The sequence below is a fragment of the Phymastichus coffea genome, unplaced genomic scaffold, assembly GCF_024137745.1.
Source record: "Phymastichus coffea isolate CEN01 unplaced genomic scaffold, Cenicafe_Pcof_1.1 PCOF00058, whole genome shotgun sequence".
In the NCBI taxonomy this organism is placed as follows: Eukaryota; Metazoa; Arthropoda; class Insecta; order Hymenoptera; family Eulophidae; genus Phymastichus; species Phymastichus coffea.
Genome location: NW_026706869.1, coordinates 855,995 through 878,393, shown reverse-complemented (window position 1 = coordinate 878,393; position 22,399 = coordinate 855,995). Strand labels below are relative to the sequence as shown.

At 41.6% G+C, this 22,399-nt stretch overlaps 1 protein-coding gene across 1 annotated transcript in view; it reads left to right on the top strand.

Moving 5' to 3' along the window:
* The first annotated feature begins 9,110 nt into the window (after positions 1-9,110).
* Positions 9,111-22,399, top strand: part of LOC131666402 (protein Gawky) — a 37,375-nt gene continuing 24,086 nt past the window's right edge. Inside the window, 16 exon segments of the mRNA XM_058939049.1 lie at positions 9,111-9,165; positions 12,005-12,054; positions 12,131-12,256; positions 12,304-12,513; positions 13,115-14,791; positions 14,870-15,288; positions 15,698-16,043; positions 16,860-17,114; positions 17,200-17,490; positions 17,581-18,014; positions 18,091-18,291; positions 19,084-19,299; positions 20,345-20,809; positions 21,188-21,508; positions 21,663-21,877; positions 21,956-22,337. Coding sequence (XP_058795032.1) covers positions 12,175-12,256; positions 12,304-12,513; positions 13,115-14,791; positions 14,870-15,288; positions 15,698-16,043; positions 16,860-17,114; positions 17,200-17,490; positions 17,581-18,014; positions 18,091-18,291; positions 19,084-19,299; positions 20,345-20,809; positions 21,188-21,508; positions 21,663-21,877; positions 21,956-22,337 — 5,514 coding nt within the window. The 5' untranslated portion in view covers positions 9,111-9,165; positions 12,005-12,054; positions 12,131-12,174.

Sequence of the window (22,399 nt, the reverse complement as noted above, 5' to 3'; positions counted from 1 at the left end):
ATTGCAGCTAAAGAGCGTTCGCGCTCAGGAGCAGCAGCTTGTGTATAGTAGTTGAGAGTTGAGAGGCGTCGAGAAACGCGCGCGTCTCGTCATCCCACAAAGTGTGTGTGTGCGTGTTTTAGTGTACGTATTATATATATACGTGTGATATATCAATTGTTGAACGGTCAACAATAATAACAGCCGTTCTCTCTTTTAAAAATTGTGATAAGTGCAAGACTTTTTCCCCATTCTCTTTCTTCAAATACGAGAGCCCACAGCTGCCGTAGTTCGTAGCCTCATGAAGGTAAGTCTCTTCGCGCTGACATAACCTCTATTTTACGATCATTCCTTTTTTTGGTGCGTGCATATATTCCGTTGTTCATTGTTTGTTTTTTCGATGTTTTTTTCGATTGAATAACGTTCGTGTGTGCCATTGTTATAGATACCTTGATGCGACAGAGGTGAAAGTCGAAAATAAACGTATACTTCAAATTGTAAAAGGTAGTCCATAAAAAATTGGTGATTACTCCGCGTGTCTCGCTCTTCCGCCAAACTGTGCCAACTGGGTCGTAGTCTGTCTGTCGAGCACATGCTTCTTTTTTTATCGCGAAAACACAAGATGTTACGATTTCATTGGAGAAAGGATTGTAAACTTTATTGTGATTATTCATAAATCTTTATCGTGGTGATATGATTTTTTTACGCAGAGTGATCGCATGGAAATAATTTGCGTTCACGTATTTGTCTCAGCCAACTGTATAACGTATACTGAGCAAACACGTTTCATTCTGAAAATTCTTATTTGTTTTCTGATTAAAAATAATTGCAACAGTTTATTAGAAGTTCATTATTATTCTTCATTTCATGAATCGACTATGAATGTTTAATTAAAAATATTATTCTCGATGATCTAAGAAATCACTTCCGTAAATGGTGCATACGTTATGAAATAATCTTCCGTTGGAGGAAGAGGGAGAGAAGTGACGTTGTATTTGTGTAAATTTCCATTGAGCTATCAATAAATTTGAACGATCACTCAAGCAAAGCTATCTACATGAAAACGAAGCATCAACTCTTTGTTAGAATTGCAAACTCTACAAGCTAAATCAATCAAATAATTTTTTCAACTGTCTGTCGAAAAAACGTATAAGTATAATTTTGAATCTAATCGTGCGGCAGCAACAATGTCATCCAATCATTAATTCAGCTCACCCTAAATATTGAACAGTCACGATTAATAGTTATGCATAAGCTGCGTACAAACGTTAACAACATTTGCCCAGCGTTCCTTGCGTAACACACTGCACATGGTAAACGTTGTGTCTGAAATTGATAAGCTCCGTATAATTAGCATGTATAGTAGTGAGGAGAGGCATTCTGCAAAGGAAATCGGATTCCAATGCGGAAGAGGAGGCCTTTTACAAAATGACCTCAATTGTCGCTCATGAATGAAAATCCAGCCGAGGCACACGCTCTTACACACGCGTTCTATAACGAGGACGGAAAGAAAGCAGGCAGGCAGCGTCGGTACAAGAGAGAGAGAGAAGACGGCATTTCGCGGGCTGTTCGTTGACCCGCCGCCTCTATCTCTTTTTTTTCTTATTTTTCTGTCGATTTGTTGCTGAGCCAGTAGTATATTGTGCCACCGCATTGATATGGGTTTCAAATTGATTTGCTAGGGTTGGGGAAATTTCGCGGTGACTAAGTAACTATTTCCGACAAGAAAAAGAAAAAAAAGATCTCGATTTTTGGCGCTCTGACGCAAGCTTGTAAAAAAAGGGGAAGGGGCGTACAAATTCGATTCATCAATTTATTTGACGTTGCGCGAATTTTAATACTTGTGTAGCTGGGCTTCCGTCTTGTTCTTTGTTGCTTGGTCAATAGTAACACTCGTATATTTGCTTTTACAATTATAAAAAATTAAGGTCTTGTAATTATTCGTACAGAAAAATACGGCGGTGACTGCTTTGTGAAACAATTTTATCTTAGTGAACAATTTGAATTTCATTTGATGTTTAGTTTTGCATTTCTTTGTAAGTTTAAACACCAGGAAGACTAATTTGATCCCATAAATGTTGTGAAAAAAATCGGCGATTGCAGAGAGGACACACAGGCAAAGAATAGGCCAACCACCAGTAGTCTCTAAAATAATCAGCGCGTCCAGTGTGTACGTGTGTCTACACACTCGCGCACACACGTACACATATGCCTGTGTGGTTTAGTCCGCCTCTCTCTGTGGCATGGGCACACTACACACAGTCACACACAGACGTGCGGCATGGAGAGCTGCGCACAGGCGATCGCCCCCTGAGGAATGCGGTCTCGCGAGGAGCGCGCGCGTGTGTGGCTCTTTTCCTTTGGGCTTTTCTGCGCCGCAAGGTGGACTTTCGCCTCCGCTCTCTCTTTCTCTCTCGCACGCCAAACCATGAGATATTTAGCCAATCGTCTCGTTTTCGAAGCAGCGCCTTCTCTCCTCCGAGCGGCCGCGCGCGCGCGCGCGCGAGACCGTTTGTTTGACGAGCGCGTTCGGTCTCTACCACCAAGGTCGGCTTTCTTCTGTTTTCGCCAGGTAGATATTCCCGAATGCCCGTTTAGCTTTGCCGAGCGATCGTATTAGACGGCAAGCCAACTCGTGCATTGTCCAACGATTGGCGTACAGTCTACGTGTGGCTACGTTCACCTTCTTTCTCTTCCTGCTCTCTCCTGCGAATTTCTCTTGTTATAATGCCCCTGTTCAAATTTGAGCACATTGAGCAAACAAAACACTCCCAGCAGCATTGTTCGATCAGCCTATTGATTACTGATCAATGGAAATTCGTCAGGCAGCCGCGGACAAAAACTTAATTTGGACCTTTGCTGGCATTACTCATCGTCGCTTCAATTAATATTTGAGGTCTCGCCTATGTAGTATCGGTTATGTGCACACGTGTCGCCGGAGGAGTATACACACAATTTCGCTAGAAATTAACCTATTTCTCTTGGGCGAACACGTATGTATTTTTAGTCGTCAGCGAAAAAACTACGATAAAAATCTGTTGTGCGTAGATTGCGTAAACAAAGAAAATTCGACACGTAGATAGATAATATTTATGTATGGTTTGCCAGTGTCATAGGCCAAGTTTGAATTTTATAAAAATTGAGTTAACGCTGAATTAGTGCAATATAAGTAGATCTCTTTGGAGGTATGAGACAGCAAGGTTAAAGTTAAATCCATACCTCGGAAAATCACCATGCAAAATTTGACTCAAATCCGTATTCAGTCTCAAAATCTGTATTCGCAGGCGATAAAAGATGAATCTTTTGCAATATTAGATATTTGGAAAATATAAAAGGTTGAAAAGTTCTAGAACCTACAATAATTAATCACGACGTATAATAAGTTGGGATGTTTCGCAAAAGTTGTTTTAGGCTTTATTGGTTAAATTGATCAAACGTCGTAAACGTGTCCATCATAAAGAAACTATTCTTATAAAATTACAAGCCACCGCTAAGTCATGTGTATCACTGATAAATATCTCAGTCATGCTCGCCAAAGATACTCTGATGCAGGCTAAGTTAAATCGATGACAATGCGCAGTCGTTTGAAAATAACAGGCTAAACAACGCTTTGGAGAAACTTTGGGTGCAGTGTTGGAAATTATTTGAAACGAAATCCAGACAATTGTGGCTGGATGTCGATTATCAGAAATCGTTTGTTTGGTCTTGAAACTTGAATATCTTGAAATCACGAAAAGGCGACTTGACCAGTTCTGCCGGGATGCCAGCACTGGCATTGAAACAGCCTGCTGAAATGCGAACAACTTCCTGGTTCCTCCGCAGTCACACGCGCAGCGTTTGAGTGTCGTAATAAATAGCATATACACGCGTATAATACGCGACGATGACGGCTATTTTATCTCTCGGCGCGCGAGAGAAATATAGGAGGGGGGGGGGGGTGAAGGCGACCTTGTCCCGCCATATACTGATCTCCCTCTCTCTCTAGCTTGTTGCCAGGCTAAACATTGTTTTATATAGCGATCGCACAAGCAGGAGACGCACGTGCCGAAAATTCGCTCGTCCATGGATCATCTTATCAACCCACTCGTTGCATATATTTAAGAAAGGCTTGCGGAGTGAGAGAGCTAGACGGAGATAAATACAATGAAATTGGCTGGGAAACGCGACAACAGGAGGGGCAGAATTCCATGCCGTCGTTGTTATTCGCGTTACGTAATAGTCAGTGCAAGAAACAGAGCGAGATATGATTGTGTGATTTTGAGAAAAATTAGATGCTTTATATTCGCTGATTCCAAAGAGGATGCGTGTTGCCTTTATTTTTTTTATCGTTCAAGACTTGCATATTTGTAGCTTACACTCATTAGGAAATATCCAAACGATCAGTCTTTTTATTAAAAACAACGATTACCTTTAATTAAAACCAACAAAATATTAAAAACATTCAAAGCAGCATTGAAATATACGACTGGGTTGATTTTCTTAGCTTAGTTCGGTTCAATTGCTTCATTAAGAATCGATAGCAATTCTATCAAGATTTGTCACAATCACCGTCGAAAGCGTTTGAAAATTAGCGTAATTTCAAACAAAATTAATGCGTTCATACACTCGGACGTTTTTTTGACTGAACATTATTTTTTAAAGTCAGCAACTTTAAGAAATGTTGTTCTGTCTAAAGTCTTGTATGTAAGCGAAAAAACATTGCTTTTTTTTCATTAGAACTAAGTCGAGTTTTTCCATGGCGTGGACGAAATATTTTTTAGATATATACACTTCATGTGTATCTTTATAATACGTGTTTAATAAAATGCTCTTTCGCTTGTTTATAAAAAAATTACATATTTTGTTGTAGAAATATTTTTTTCCATATCCGTAATTTGATTTAAGATTTGTTATCCACGACACCAAAAGTCCTTATAATCACTTTCTTAACTGGGGTAGGTGTCTGTCGACGGGTCAAAAAGTAATAAAGCATAATACCATAAAGTTTTCCGAGAGCAGTATTATCGCACTCGTAGACCGCAAAAATACCAAATAATATCAACGCACAACTCGTAATATAGGTCATAACAATAAAATTGTGCAATGGAAATTTGGCCAAGCGCAAACGCACCAGGTTACAGAGGCAAACAAACAAGCAAATACATCGGAAGGCAGAGCGCAATTTAAAATTAATGAAAGGAATAGGCGCGCAAGCAATGCGGAGAATGACTGGTTTGCTTACACTCGCGAAAAGCGTCCTTTCATTACGGAGCACGTGGTTTTAACGTGTGCATGAGCCGACCAAGTACGCTCTCGCGCGCGTGTGTTGTGTTCCACGCCAACATCGAAAATTATGTTTGCCCACAGATGACCTTCCTTTGACCTACAATTTCTCGTCGGCAAGCAATGTACTCCTCCTGGATTTTCATTATCACTCGCATAATTTTCTTATTGCAATTGGAATCTAAAATTCGATTTCCTGTTAATTTCGAGAAAAAAAAAATGGTCGAGTAAAGCTCATTGCATATTATTTCTGAAAAGGAACAACTTGTTGATCCGACGATTTGTATGTTTAATGTATCGTATATCGAATTGTGAAATAGTAAAAACGGAAAGAATATTTTTGCACCCAGCAACAGCATACAGATACCGAAAAAGGACGTAAGCGCGACACGAGACCCTGTCTCCTCCTCGACACTGGTGGTGGCCTCCCTCCTGTTGCCGTCGCCACCCGCTGGATCGATTTCTGGCGCTTGTGCAGCTCCGACACTGGTAGTAGTTGTACCAAGGGACGCGCGAGCTGCTTTCTTTTTACAGCCGCGTTGTTCGTTGTCGAGAGAGAGAGAGAGAGAGAGAAGCGACGAGCTTGCAAAGTAAAGTGAACGCACGCGCAACTACTGACATTGCAATCGATTTGCCTACGATGAATGACGATTAATTCTAATGAAATCTGCAGTTGCTGAATGGATCAACTTGGTTTCGATTTACGATCGCACCACCGAAATGTCACTCTTTAGTTTTTTCTTGGCTTTAATTACAGCTCTTTCTCTTTCTCTCATTGAATGGACAAACTTTCAGTGAAACTTAGTTGGACTAACAGAAGCCTTGATATTTTTCACTCGGTGGTCGTTGACAAATACTCAAATATAAAAGTTTTATCGTATTCGTCAATGAATTAATCATCAGTTATAATAGCAACTTGATTCGGAAAATCTATTCGTACACAAAAAGTGATGTTGTTTACGAAAGCTAATGGGTAAACTTTTATCCTTCCGCACCTTCCTTTCTATCTATTTTTATCTCTGGGCCACTTTATTGCCTACTTTTTATCGTACATTATTCACGTAAATCCCAAATCGTCCACATCTATCAAATAAATATCTCACAAGTCGATTCACCTATCATCACTTTACACCTTGTACTGAAGTATCGACATTGTCATATGCAGGTGTAAACCATCATCAATCCATGTACATATACTCACCAGAAAACTTGTCTATATCTAAACGTAATAATTATATGAATATAGAGATTAAGAAGGAATAAAATGTCGTTGTTATATGTGAATCAAAGGAAAAAGGAGGGAAACCTGGGAAATGCAGACACGCGTATATATAAGGAGGTCAGCGCGTTTGAAAAAAGGTCCGAGAGAAAAAGAGAGAGAGAGAGAGAGAACGAGGGGTGCGCGATGATAAAAAGGGATAATAGAGCGGAGAAAGCGAATGGCTATATAAAGTAGACGTATACAATACTACATACGTACGCAAGTGCTGTTTATTCGAGTACGTGGGGTATTTTCTTAATCATGAAGCTGGTGTTGATTATAATTTATAACAGATGCGTTACCGCAGTCGTCCATATTTATTTACCAAGTCTTTAAAAAATTCGATTTTTTGCAACTTTAGTTTTCCCTCCGCGCGTACACGTATTCTCGTCCGGTAGGAAATTCGAACGGACGTTGGATCAAGATAAAAAAACATCTATCTATAGCACGGCTCAAACCTCCCGTAAGGTAATCGAGCATCGAAAAAAAAAGAAAAAAAGAGATCGTTCGATTCAATAAAGAACCCAAACCATTATGAAAGAATCAGAGCAAACTCGAGAGAAAATTCAAGGGAGAGCAGGAAAGAAAGGGGAGGGGGATGAGATCCAGGGACAAAGGGAATATAAAACAGCACGTGAACTAGATTCGGAAGGAATATACGCGCAAACTGCCTTTATACGCGTACGGTACATACGTACCTACAATCAAATAGTCTCTTTATTGATGGATTTTCTCGCGCATCGATTTTCACGTAGAACAAAGTTTTTTTTTTCGTGCAACAAGTCCAAAAAAGGACTCTCATGGATCTCGTGGATTGCGACGGGAAAAAAGGCCGATGCAACCTTTATCAATGCACGCATTGTCACCACCATTCAAATAATCGTAGCTCCGAATGACAATGTTGTCCACAAAGTTGTCTTCATCCGATGCATGCTATACACACCGCACCGTCCTCGGCTAATGCCAGTCTATATATCCACTTCGTAAAAAGTACACACGTATATACATCGAGGCGAGTGTCGCGATCAATAATTTCCGATGTCGGGGCCTCTCTCTCTCTCTCTCTCTCTGTCTCTCTCTAACACTTGTGCGGAAACTACGGTACACCCTTGTTTATAATATCTTATTCGATTTGGCAGCATCAGTCGATGGTGTTTGGACTTTGTGTCCCATTTTCTTGTTCAAGTCAGTACTCTATCAAGAAAAATGCACATGCTGCGGGATGTTAGTATGCAAATAAGATGTGTTGTATATTTATGAAAACTATGATGGGTTGGATAAAAGAGGGTTTTATAAATAAAAGATCGGCTTGGAAGCACTAAGGGTGACCAAGTAATGAAACGGTATATTTGTTTACCACCGACGACAGCATGGTAATAATCATAATAATATAATAAAAGATGCTTATACGCAATGAAAAAAAGATACAAGTATCATTATTTTATACTTTGCAGAAAAAAGTTCGTTCTTTGTATCATAATAGTGAGTTGTGCATGGCACGAAATACGATACGTAGACAAGAATAAGATGGCGCGAATATGCTCTTTAGTGCGAGCAACTCGGGCTGTGGTAATATGATGCACACACGATGAAAAGTGTTTTTGCAGTATTAATATACAGTATATAGTATCTTCAATAACAAGTTGACCTAGAGAAGAATACACACGCTGCTGCAAAGTAGTTTTTCTGGAGATACGCACATGTTCATCGGGTATACATATGTGCATGAGTAGCTTGTTTAACAAGGCGGTCCAAGTTTCAAGGCGAAAACTTTGTAGCGTGTAAAGTGTACAATTATAATTTCGTAATGCACCAAGAGTTCTTGCGCTTCCCTTATTAATCGATCTCAACTTTATGAGAGTTTTGAGCAAGAAAACTTAAAAAATAACCGGATCGATGGAGAAGAATTTACAACTGATTGATCATTCAATTTCATAAAAATTAAAAATCTTCTTGACATTAATTATATGTATAAACGGCACAGTTGCTCGACTCATTCTAAAAATCTTATTAACAACGTATTTATTAACGAGCAAGGTAACAGCTGAATGTTTATAAATATTTGTGCACAACATTGTAGGAAAAAGTGACTCGATAATAATGCATTAAAAAACGGGAGTACGACCTCCCTTATTTCGGCAATATTGTTAAAGTAGAAAAAATGTCAGTCGCGTAATGAGGCAACAAAAAATCGCACGTGCAGCAGACAGAAAACGAAAAAGTAGTGGTGCGTTACCATTCGGTTGAATTAATCAGCACTCTCCCCCTACTTCTTCAGTTATATACTCGGCAAATTGTTGCTCTCTATGCTCTCTCTCTCTCTTTTTCTTTTTCGCGCAGACACTGTAGTACACACACACACACGCGCGCGCGCTGAGCATCGAGTGTATAGTGCGTGCGTAAGTTCAAGAGAGGGGAGAGAGAGAGAGAGAGAGAGAGAGAGAGAGAGAGAGAGAGAGAGAGAGAGAGAGAGAGAGAGAGAGAGAGAGAGAGAGAGAGAGAGAGAGAGAGAGAGAGAGAGAGAGAGAGAGAGAGAGAATGAGAGAGAGGGGGAGGAGCACCGCTGGCGAGAATAGCCGCCGCCAAGCACAGTCGCTCAGTGCGGACGCGACTCCGCGCGGGATACGAGATAGAGAGACTGTCTGTTCTTCGGGGCATCAAGCGTAAGTTTTCAATAATCACCTTCTACGGGGTTATGAAAAAAAGAAACAAGCAACGAATTAGTTCCTGTATAATTAGAGCCTTACGAGGCCGACGAAGAGTGTGTGTCGCGTTGTGTAAAAGTGGAGTGGTGTGCAGGTGACGAGTAGAGAGTAAAAAAGGCAAGTTGGTGCGCGGAGCGGGACTGCTGCGAGTGAAAGGAGCTACGAGATGGCGCTTACGTGGCTGTCCGTCCGAATTCGCGTCGTACCTCGATGCTGATTCGGTTTTTTCTACTCAGCTCAAGAATACTATTGTATTAACATCCTCGCGCGACTACTACGTCTACGCCTTCGTCGCCGTGAGTTGATTATCTAACGAAATGACGCTAGGAATCGCGATATTGTTTGCCGACAGAAATCGATCAGACAGCAGCAGACCGTTTTTCCTCGTCAAGCTCTCTACACAGTGGCGTAGCTTCGCGGGGGCTCCTTACTAAGTGTACGTGTGTGTATGTGTATACGTGCCTGTGCGCTCTCTCTCTCTCTCTCTCTCTCTCTCTCTCTCTCTCTCTCTCTCTCTCTCTCTCTCTCTCTCTTTCTCTCGCGTGTGAATGTGGGATGTCGAAAGCGCCTTATCTCGCACTCGTTTCACAAGTTTCTTTTATCGAAAAAGAGTAAGTGAGTGAGAGAGGCAGGCGTAGAAGATAGCGTAGTTGTCGTCGCCGTTGAAAATGTATTCGCGAAAACGTATAATTTTTCGCTACTCCTTGGAATTTCTTGTCAAGTGTGCGTGCGCCTGTATACTGAGTGTGTAGACATTTAGATTGGATATAGCTTATTTCTAAAGAATTTACAACGTAAAAATTCGGTAAATTTCGATAGGAGATTTACATACAATTGGGCGCACACGAGCGAGCCAACAAGGTAGCTTAGAATGTTAAGAGTGAAAGAGTATGGTTGTGTGGTGTATGCGCGCGCGCGCGTGAGAGAGTGTGTGTGTGTGTGTGTGTGTGTGTGTGCGCGCGCGTGTGCGTGTGCGTGCGCCGCGCTCTCAAAGTATAGTTTGAAAGGCTGAAACTCAATCTGTTACGTCGACCAGGCCAGTGCTGTGAGTAGTACAGCGTATATATCGGGCGTTTACTACGTTTTTTAGTATTTCTCGGTGGATAAATTATCTCTAAACGAAAATACACTGTCCACGACGAAATAATATAAATTTTTTCTTCTGTTGAAAATACGAATGCGCCGAATAGCATAGTTATTATTTTGACGGGTAAATTGCTGTCATTGTACCTCAAAGTGGAGCATGCAAAATCGCGGATAATTTAGAATGGTTGAGACATCCTTGAGTAAATAATTTTTGACACTTAAATTTGCATTGAGCTTGTAGGTAAATAAAAGTAGTGCGTAGTTCGGAAAGCTGAAATTCAATTAGCCTTACTAAGAGAGTGCAATACAATTAATTTTTTATTAGCCCGTTTCAGTGAAAGTCGAGCTAAAAATTCCTCGAATAACACAATTCGTTATTAAGAAATACAATGCGAAGTGGTTAATTTTAAAAAGCAAAAAAATAAAATAATCTATGCCTATCGACATAGCTAGTAACTTAATATTTCAGTTATCAATACCACACAGACAGAAAAAGATCAAAAATAGAAGAAAAAAAACCAAATTATTCTGGCGAAGCATTGAAATCTGCAAAAGCCTCGCGACTGCAGATTCACCTTAATCGAGCGAATAAAAAAAGAATCAAACGTAATGTGCGGAGAGGGCGAGTGATGTAGACTCGCTTCCGCTGCACATTGGCACGCATAATGCACACGGCTTTACGGAGATTAGCTTATGAGTCGAGACCCGGTGAAGCCTTGTCGCTCTCATTGGCCCCTCCAGTATTGGAATCTTTTTTTGTGTATAACAACGTGACGCCGAGTTTTCGTAGGCCAATCTTGATAGTTGCCTTTTGTGAAAATCATTATACCATTTTTATCGAATTCATAAGCAATACGATTTTTTTAATATGAGCTTCACTGCATGGGATGTACGATTGTGGAACGAAATGTTGATCGACAAGTAGTGTGCAATAGTATTGTAAGTTGACAATTTGTACAGATAATAACGAGGCTTCGGAAATAGTTGGTTTTAGTATCCCGTGAATGTCAAAATGCTCGTGATATCTTCAGCAATTTTCATTTAAAAAAACATTCCCTCTAATCAACCAATTCCTCTGCACATTGCGATGATATTAATTTTTCGAATAACATTGTAAAAAATGAGACGCAATATTACTCAGCCAATAAGAAAAAGCATGCAAACGGCAGGCGAGCAAAAGCATCCCCCTCTTTTTTTTATTTTCTCGAATACATTGTATACACGATACATCATCCATACCTGAGGGGAAAGAGACACCTGGAGTTTGTTCGCGCGCGCGCTTTTCTTCCCCCTTAGCTGAAGCAAGCAAGTAACCCTCGGACCTTGAATTCGCTCTCGTTTTCTTTTCTTTCTTCGACGTTCACGAGTTTGGGGAGCATGTACGTTTTGTTTGTATGCTCGGTGCAACTGTACTACTTGCAAAGGGAACGTACATGTACAGACACATTGTCGCGTCTGGATTGGCGAAAACTGTGCTTATCTTTTTTCATCTGATCGACATGTTACGAGCGTATGTCTTTATAATTTTTTTACGATCCATTTCCGAGTTGATTGTATTGTGGAATTTTTATTGTTGAGCCGGCACACATAATATACACTTGACGAGGCATTCTTTGAGAATTTTAATTACATACATATATAAGTTTCCGCGAGAACGATTCGAATAAGTATTTTTTTTTATTATAATGCAGTTTTTGTGTTCTTTTTCCAGATCTCTACTGGCATGGAGCTAGGAGTGCACTGACAGCGATAATTCACAAGGTAATATCTTGAAAAACATTTTTTAGCAAAGTCATAAACTCGTCTGCTTTCTACTTAATGATTATCAATTTTGCAGATCTTGGTTTCTATGCATTGCCTGCCAAAGAAGAACTGAGCCCAATGTTTCCACACAATTCTAGTTCACATGAGATTTCTACCGAAACAAATGCCTTCGTACAAAATTCCAAGGTAAGAGAAATATGTCTTTTCAACTGATACGAACGAAAATGAAATTCATGAGAATACAAGAATGACACTTTGTTTTTTTTCTCTCGTAGGGGGATGTATTAGTATTAGAGGGAAGCAGTCTGAGTGGGGTGGGGGAGGGGAAAGGACCAGAAGACGCTGGGTACTGTGATATCGAATTCATAAACAGCAGCAACACGATGGCAGCACCTACCAGCCACCCCGAAGCTACCGCCGCCAATGACTTCTCAACCGTCCTGTCACGCCATTCTGGTACAATGCCATCCTTCCATTCCTTTCGCTTGCGTTTATAAATAAATAATAATTCTATCACGTTAATTCGTACAAAATATCACTCTTGGTACGAATCGTGGTATTTTTTTCTAAAGACAAGAGGCTGAGATGAATATATTGCATGAATTGATAGTCAGCCGTATATTCGCGTCACTTATTTTATCTGTCGTTTGCCTTATTGCCTTTTTTTCAATCAGTAATAGAACTGCTTTTTTAGTTTGGGAACGTTACTCTAAAGCTGACGGGATACTTTATTTTTAAGTAGGGAGAGATCTATTATCGTACGGTTGCATCTATTTTGGACGCGAGGCAGAGAGCATGCTGCTTGTACAGTGAACAACACTGATAAAAATAATCTTTCCGCGTAGTGTGTAGAGTATAATTTTTTATTCCAAAATTACTTTTAATACTTTTTCATGGCTACTTTCGCAAAGTATTAGGCAATTATTAGTTTGAAGACGCGTAAGATTTTTGTAATTTCATTGTTTTTAAAACGATTTTTTAATACTTCGATGCAAAGATTAGAAAGCAAGAATTAAAAGTAGAGCCAATAGCTAATTGTGTTATTGATGCTTTGTAGGTGAGCTCGGCTCGGCCGGTGTGCGCTCGTCTTCGGCTCAATCGGCAGCAGTAGTCTCAACATCATCATCAGCGACAGCCATGCTTGCAAGCTTGGCAAGCTGCCACTCAATCGTCATCAACCACAGCAGTAGCAGCAACAACAACAATAATGCAAAAAACAATAAGAATAATAAAATTAAGAAGCATGAGCAGCATGCGAAGCGATTGCAAAGCCGAGTCGGCGTGATAATGAACCAACAGCACCTTAACAATGCAGAACATAATCATCATCATCAAAAGTTGGCAGTAGTAACGCAGCAGCAGCCGCGTCATGGTCATCCGGCCAGCCAAGAAGCCGCTAGCTCTAAGTCTACGTGTAAGCCGTTAAGTGATAATAAGGATAGCTTTAGCATTGTAAGCCCTAGGGTACTAAGCTTAACGTTAATCTCGAGGAGAAGGTGGATGGAAAAAGAGTTGATAATGATGATGATGATGATGAAGAAGGAGGGAGAGGAGATGGGCGGAGCGGGAGCTAGCCTAGTTAGGATACCCAAGTCTGAGGGTGGCCACTTCGTGGTGGTGGCCGCCAACCTTAAGGCTAAGCTTAGTCATGTAAGTTACTTTAAGCCGAATAACTCCGAGTCTGTGATATCGCTCAGCTCGAGCGTCTCTAGCGGCGGCGCTAGCCTCTGGGCCAGTTCTTCCATTACGCTTAACGTCACTGCTGCTGATCGTCGAGTTGTTGTCGACGATCAACAAGCCACGGCGACGAAGATGATAATGATATCGATGCAGGAGAAGAAGAATAAGAAGAAGAGCAGCAGCAGCGCCAACAAGCCGCAACAGAGCGCCGAGCAAACGCGACTATGTGTTCCATTAGTTGAAGCTAAGTCTCCGCGGAGAATAATCGATGGTATTAGCTGTACCGAAGCAACAATGTGTACTGTTGGTGCTCTTTCATTTCAGAATAATAACAATAAGTCTAACGAGCCTCTAAACACTAGCTTTAAGAGCTCCCAAGAGCAAGCGATCATTCATAAACTTAAGTCTCTATCTAAGTCTACGCCTAGCGATAAGAACAAGTCTGACATCATCTATGTTAATTGCAAGAGCGATAACAACAACATTCCTACGCTTATCGACGTCAACAACAATGAAAACCGCAATCACTACAACTGCAACAATAGACGCAATCAGACAACTGTACCTGCGATGAGTGTCGTTCTATCCGAACTCGTGCAAGACTGCAGGGGTTTCCTGGCCGACTACTTGGCGAGACGTCAGGCAAACAGCCTCGACAGACTGAGGGAGGCCCTTGGCATTTTGTTTACTGTCAAGTCCAGCTACCAACAGATCCTCGACTACAAGCGACGTTGGGGCATCGCCCCGTACCTCTGTCTCCTCGGCGGTGGCGAGAGCTCGCTCAACAGTAGCGCCACAGCTAGTTGGGCACAAGCTCAGCCAACCACTACCAATAATAACAATCAGGCACAGTCCGGATGGGGCACGCCCGGCAATAACGGCGCCAGTGGTGGCACTGGCGCTGGTGGTAACAACGCTTCTCCTGGCAATCAGCAGCCCCAGGGACAAGCTGGTCCGCCACCCGGAAACTGGCAGAGCGTCACTGGACCCAGGAACATGGGCAGTCAGAACCCTAACCAGGGCCAGGGCCCACCTGGACCACAAAATAATCAAGGTAAACTTTAGTACTCTTTTGATATCAACATTTGTAATCGAACTTCACAAGTTAAACTCATTATCTTCTCTTTTGCAGGATCAAACGTACAATCTGGACCACCAACGTCCCAACCGAACAACCAATCTCAACCAAATCAAGGCAATGGTGGAGGCACCGGTAACACAGGCCAATGGTCACAGAACAGTAGCAAACCCACTAACGCTCCAGGACCAAATGGTAATCAAGGCCAAAACAACAACGGACAAAGTGTATCTGCTCAGCAGCAACAACAACAGCAACAGCAATCACCTCAACAACAATCAGGTCAACCACAGCAGCAGTCCAATCAGCAGCAAGCTGGTGGTAATAACAATCCCCAGATGAACAATCCTGGCCAAGGAGGGCCTGCGAGCACTGCCTCAACTCCAACTACAAATAATCCTTCGGCCAAGCAACAACTTGAGCAGCTGAATACCATGAGGGAGGTTCTTTTCAGTCCTGATGGTTGGGGTTGCGTAAGTATTTTTCACTTTATCAATTACTTGTTCATTGTCACTTACATTGGTTGCTACATATTACTTTACTTGAAATTACATTTAGATTCGAAAGAAAATAAAAAATCAGGTGGTCAAATTTTAACATTAACTTTCAAAATTTCATTGTCATTTCTTTTTATTTTTTTTTACTTATCTTCCAAACTTATCTTTTAAGTCTTGATAGATTTGCATTACACATGTATTCATAAATGTACAATTATAAACTAACTTTAGGAATCTAGATGAGCTAACATGCTGCATTTAACGTTTCGTCTAGAAGTAAATTTGTCAAAATAAATTAAGATTATTTGTCAATGGTGAACGTTAGTTTAATTGACTATGCGACAACAATTGTGCAATATGAATTTAATTTTGAAAAATATTACAGCAACACGTAAATCAGGATACCAGCTGGGATGTACCAGCATCCCCAGAGCCAATCATGAACAAGGACGCACCAATGTGGAAGCCGCCGGTAAACAACGGCACAGATCTCTGGGAAACGAATCTTCGTAACGGCGGTCAACCGCCACCGCAACAAGCAAAAGCACCATGGGGCCATACCCCATCAACTAATATTGGTGGTACATGGGGTGAAGATGATGACAGCGCTGACACATCCAATATGTGGACCGGTGCTCCAGCACCAAGTCAACCCAATGCAGCACCATGGCCTGGTGCCAATTCCGCCAACCAGACCGGTATGTGGAATGCACCCGCCCCACCGACCGGAGGTACGGAGGCTTTGTGAGAGCCTATGAACACACAATCTTGTCTAATTCGCTTACCACTTTCTTTTATTTACCTGTACCAGTTTTTTTCTATTTACTTCGGAGAGATATTTTTATGCTTATGGCCGTGAAACCAGAAAAATTTGTTCTGCTTTCTATGCGTTAAATTAAAAATATTTTTGCTTCATTCATTTATTGATAGCATTGCGCTAGCTAGCTCAATTCGCGAATTATTTAGATACCAAATTGGTTCAATGAACGCTGACGCCTGCATAACATGCAATTTATTCGATGTATAATAATGCAATAGGGCATCGAGTTTATGCTTTAACATTGAATTTGAAATCGAGATTCGATTATCATTAATTAGCAGCATTTCCAATGCAAAATACCATCTTATTTAAATAATTTTCATCGCTGCGCTAGCTATTTGAATAGTATGATGACGGATTTAAAAAGAAAATCTTTCAATATTATGCATAATGGTGCAAGTCTCTTGATGCTTGAATATTCGTATATTAAATTTGTCTCCAACTCGCAGTTTTCCGCACATCTAATAGACCATTCGATTCTGAAGGAGTAACATTCGAAAAAATTTTCTCAAAATTATCGTAACTTGTCAAATCTCGCATTTAATACTCGATTGCTTCCCAACATCGTGATTCGCAAAGTATATATATACATGTATTTATAAAAAGCTTAGCACTCACAAAGGCTTCAGCTCCATGTTTGCCGACGAATTTACGCTTCTCTTGTATGTATACTTTTACAATGTATTAATCTGTGTGCTAAATTATCTTTCTTTCTTAAATGAAGCAGGTTCCAATTGGGGTGATCCACGAGTTGATCCACGTGATCCACGTGAAATCCGCTCGGTCGATCCGCGAGAAATGCGCGGTGCTATTCCGCGCGACCATCGCATGTCGCTCGACCCACGCGAACAACATATGCGCGTGATTGACCCTATGAGTCGTGATCCACGCATGTCAGGCGAGATTCGTGGTGATCCTCGGGGTGGTATATCCGGTAGACTCAATGGTGCCGGTGCTGATGCTATGTGGAACCAACCACCAGGTGCGTTTACAGATATTTTGATTAGTCGTCTAGAAATCGCCAATCTAAGATATAACTATTAACGATGGTATTCATCTTAATTTAGGTCCACCGCACCACCAGATTCCGGGCCATCAGCATCCAAGTGGCCCGCCGACAAAGATGCTGACACCACCAAGCATGAATCAGTGGTCAGCGCAGCCTCCCAAGGACATGATGCAAGGCGGCAAGCCCTCCGGTTGGGAAGAACCTTCACCTCCCACTCAACGTAGGAATATGCCTAATTACGATGACGGTACAAGTTTGTGGGGAAACCCCGCAGCCAATCAGCGACCAATGCAAAGTGCCAAAGTCTCGCATTGGAAAGACGTTCCTGCTCAGAATCTCGGTCGTGGTGGTAAGTTCAAAACTCACTTTTTTTCTTTCACTGGAATCATACTTCGAAATTTAATATTGATAGCATTTAACCGCGGTTTTTGTTCTCCAGGTATGCAGTGTCCTCCGGGTATGCTGCAGAACCAGATGCCAGGCGGCCAGCCAGACATGAAACCCGAGTCTGTTGGCGGAGGTGGCGGTAATGCTGGTGGCGGTCCTATGTGGAATACTCACCCAGGCGCCGGTAGCGGTCACAATGGCTCGTGGGCTGATGGACCAAGCGGTGGACCAGCTGATTGGGCATCTGAAAGCAAACCGCGCAGTAGAAATCGGTATGGTCCTGAAATCGTTGATCCACGCACTGGAAAGCCTCTCGGTTGGGAGGATCATCAAAAGCCATCCAGTATGGGTGGTCCCGCTAGTAATTGGGCTGATACTGATATGGATCCTAGTTCCAATTGGGGACATACCGCCAAACCTGCGCTAACCAAGGAACTCATATGGAACAGCCGGGAGTTCCGTTATTTGTGCGATATGGGTTTCAAGGTATTTAAGTTTAATCGATATATTGTCGATCGTGTTCAAAACTGAAAATTGACGTTAAACTTTTGCGATAAAACAGAAAGAGGACGTTGAAGTGGCGCTGCGAAGTCGCGAGATGAATCGCGACGAGGCACAAGAATTACTGAGTCAGGTGCGCTCAGTAGATCAGTGGCGACGTCATGATACCGGACATTCCGGATACGATCCAACCAGCCAATCTGCGGGAGGCCAATCATTCTCGCGCTTCAATCATGTTAGCCAACAGATGACTTTCCCACCGGTAAGTTCAAGCAGATGTTTCTAGATTTGTTGGATTTAAGAGCGTGCGTCTTTTGTAAATCCTTGAAGCCGTCGGTTGCTTCTAAATCTCCTGTCTCATTACATCTCTGTGATGCTCTCTTATCCTTTTATCCTCCTCTGGTTATGTTTGTGGTTTTGTATTTCACATTTGAAACAAAATCACGAGACCGATATAATTTACGTCTCTCAAACAGACACAATATTTACGCGCACGTATGCGCGCGATATATACACACACATACATACATTTTCCACATGTCTGGCTGGAGTACTTTTGCGTTTTTTGCGCCAATGGGGTATTAGAGAGCATGCAAGGTATTTCAAAAGGTAACACAGTCGTCGCTTTGACGTTTATTTCATTGAATTTTTGGGATGTACTATTGATCGACTAACACAATACATAAACTTTTCATACTAAGATGGACTAGAAGCGATGACTGTCAAGACGCATGTAACAATTTAACGTGTGGTGTTAAAGTTCTCATTAAAAAGATTGCTTGGATATTTAAAAAATGTTCTCAAGTAGACTATCGCGAGGGCAACGGTGCAATTGGAAACTGGGCTAGCAGTGAACATAGCGAATCGTAGGGTAAAGGCTTCAACCTCCTAACAAATCCTGCTATTTCAGTCTTAGTCAAATATGATCACTGATCCTCTACATTTCCCCTCTTTGATAATCAAAAATTGTCGAGAGCATATCGTGGGAAGTTTATTGCGTGTGGTGTGTTGTGTGACGCTGGCTGACAAAAAAATGCGGCTTGCGTGCAAACAGGGGGTAGGTGTGCCTGGTGGGGCGGTAGCCGCAGCCGCGGCTGCTACCTCGGTCACTAGCGCTAGCCTCCTCAAGCTCCAGCAGCAGCAGCAGCAGCAACAGCAGCAACAACAGCAACAACAACAGCAACAACAAGCGGTTGCGGCTGTACAACTGCAGCAACAGCAGCAACAACAGCCACCTACAGCCGCGCAAGCTCAACCGCCGTTTAATCAGGTGAACAACAGCGAAAACACCTACGTACACACGTATACGACACTGCATAACTCCGACTACTTTTATTACTCTCGTGTGCACGCAAACTCGTGAAATTTCAACAATTAACTTCTCTTTTGTCACACGATATTTTCATTTGATTTGTCAATAATTAAAGTTTTTTACACGTTTAACTACGCAATTTCCGCCATTTTTGTCTACTATTTTTCACGCTTAATATACTTTTTTTACTTATCGTTACACAAATAAAATTCGAAGTTATTTTTCTTGCCTCGCGTACCGACATTACATTACCGCACATACACTACAGCCGCTTACACTAACAACAAACCACCTCAAGAACCATAAAAAGGTTCGAACTCATGAAGAAGACTACAGGGCCAATTGTGAGAACATTTTGATTAAAAAAACCTGCACACACACGCACACACAACGAGCAACTCTAATCCGAAGTGCGCGCACTGGGACCCGCACGAAAAACAAGCAAATAATGAAAGTTGTGTGTCCTTATTTTGACGATACTGCGGAGAAGTAAAAAAACCTCAAGTTCTGCTCGTCTGCTCGTAACTGTGACGAGTGCATCTCGATCGCAAATCTGTCTATCTTCCTCATTTGTTTTTCTGCCCTGTTATTGTGATTCTAGTAGGCTTTTCGATGCATGCGTTTGCTTTTGATTTTTTTATTTGACACTTATTTGTGGCTTTGTCTTTTTTTTATTTTTGCATGCGAGCTTGTAGTTTGATATATTTTTCGCATTCATCTCGTTCGACTCCACCAAACCTAACGGTAGATGTTGAACTTACGAATGTGCACATTAATATATTATTTATCTATTTTTTCTCCCACCAAGTCTCAAGTTAGGTGAATATAATGGTCGCAGAAACCGAGCACTTTTAAAATTATAGCGCCACGGATTAAAGTTTCTGGGATTTCTATATATACTATCGCTTTATATATCTCATAAATTTTATCATATTGTAAAAAATTGCCTAAGACATTTCATCAACTGAATGGAACTGACGTAATGTATTTTTGTGTTAAACAGGCATCTAGAACGCCACAGAATCAGCCAAGTACGCAGCAGCTTCGTATGCTTGTCCAACAGATTCAATTAGCCGTGCAAGAAGGCTACCTCAATCATCAAATTTTGAATCAGCCATTAGCACCGCAAACACTCATTCTGCTCAATCAACTACTGCAACAGATCAAAGTTCTTCAGCAGCTCCATCAACAGCACACCATGCAGAACTCCCTGAAAGGCAACAGCCAGACGGTTTTGCAAATCAGCGTGCAAATTACTAAAACCAAGCAGCAAATCGCCAATCTGCAGAACCAGATTGCCGTGCAACAGGCTACTTATATGAAACAGCAAGCACAGCAGCAGCAACAACAACCTCATCCGAGCAGCTCGTCCCAACCGTCAGATTATTACAAACCTTCGGTACATGATCCTATGAGCGCATTACAAAATAGCTTCAGTGATCTCGCTATGAACAAGGAGCCACCAGTGGTCAGTATTTGATAATTTTTTTGCCAAATAATATATATAAGCCATTTAATATACAATATATCATTTAATATAGAAATTTTCCGAATGCAAAAATCTTAGTTCGTTTTAAGCAGTTTCTTCGATATTTACTTAGCTGCACTATTTTTAACTGATATACATAACTGATAGTGTAAATAATTCATGTATAAGACTGAAAATTAACTCAAGTATATTAACATACTACACATTGAAAGCACTAATTTTAACCTTAATGCTTTGACTTAGTATAATGTTACTAAATACCGTGGCATTTATAAAGTTGAAAACTAACTGTCAGTCGGTTATTGTAACACAAAATTAAATAAATAAAAAAGATATTACCGGAATTCTCAATTGCAGAGCCAACAACAATCACGACTGAATCAGTGGAAACTGCCGTCTCTCGACAAGGACACAGACAGTGAATTCTCTCGTGCGCCAGGTAGCACCAGCAACAAACCACCAGCAACGCCTGGTGGTCTTTCCCAGTCACATAGCAGCCCTAACATGAATCCACTGCTTGGCCCAAGTGATGCACCCTGGTCAAGCCGTCTTGGTGACAGCGGTTGGCCTGATGCTGGCAACAATGACTCTACTGATGGTAAAGACTGGCAACCACCAGGTACTGGCTCTGCTTTTAGTGATCTCGTCCCCGAGTTTGAACCTGGAAAGCCATGGAAGGTAATAAATACTTCTTCGGATCGGCAATATAAATTCAAAGTTTGATCTTTCGACATTTGTCGTAAAAAATCATACATATCAAGTACAAGAATTACGCAATGAATTAAATCTTGAGATAGTATATGTATATTCAAAATATTTTTATAACTTCTAGATGAAAACAATTGAAGACGATCCCAGTTTGACACCTGGCTCGGTCGTCCGTTCACCGCTTTCACTTGCTGCAATCAAAGATTCTGATACAATTTTCTCGACCGGAAGTAAGACTTCACCGCCGCCTCAAAATGCCGATACGTCTTCTATTCCAAGCCTGAGCAATTCCACTTGGAGCTTCAATCCCCCAGCTACTACGCCTAGTGTTTTCACCAGGTAATATCAACGCAATTATTTTTTCACCTGATTATTTGTGGCTGCTGAACATTTACCATGATAATTATAATTTCACAGCTCGAAAAATACCTGGGGAGATGCAGCTCCACCGCCAACAGCCGTGACATCGGAGCTATGGGGTGCACCAATGGGCAAATCCCGTGGTCCACCACCTGGACTCGGTAACAAAAGCGCTGGTGCTGTGTCGAACGCAAGCAACGGCTGGACAGCTCTAGGACGCTCTAATACCTGGGGCTTACAATCTAATGCTCCAAGCGCTGGCAATAGCGGATGGGTTTCACCATCCACTTGGTTGCTGCTGAGAAACTTAACTCCACAAATCGATGGATCAACACTGAAAACTCTGTGCATGCAGCACGGTCCAGTACAGGACTTCAGACTCTACCTGAATCATGGAATCGCACTTGCTAAATATTCGTCTAGAGACGAGGCTATCAAGGTACGTATAAAATATACGAGCTTTTCTCTTGTTTTGCGTAAAGGGATAAAAGTCAAAGAAAA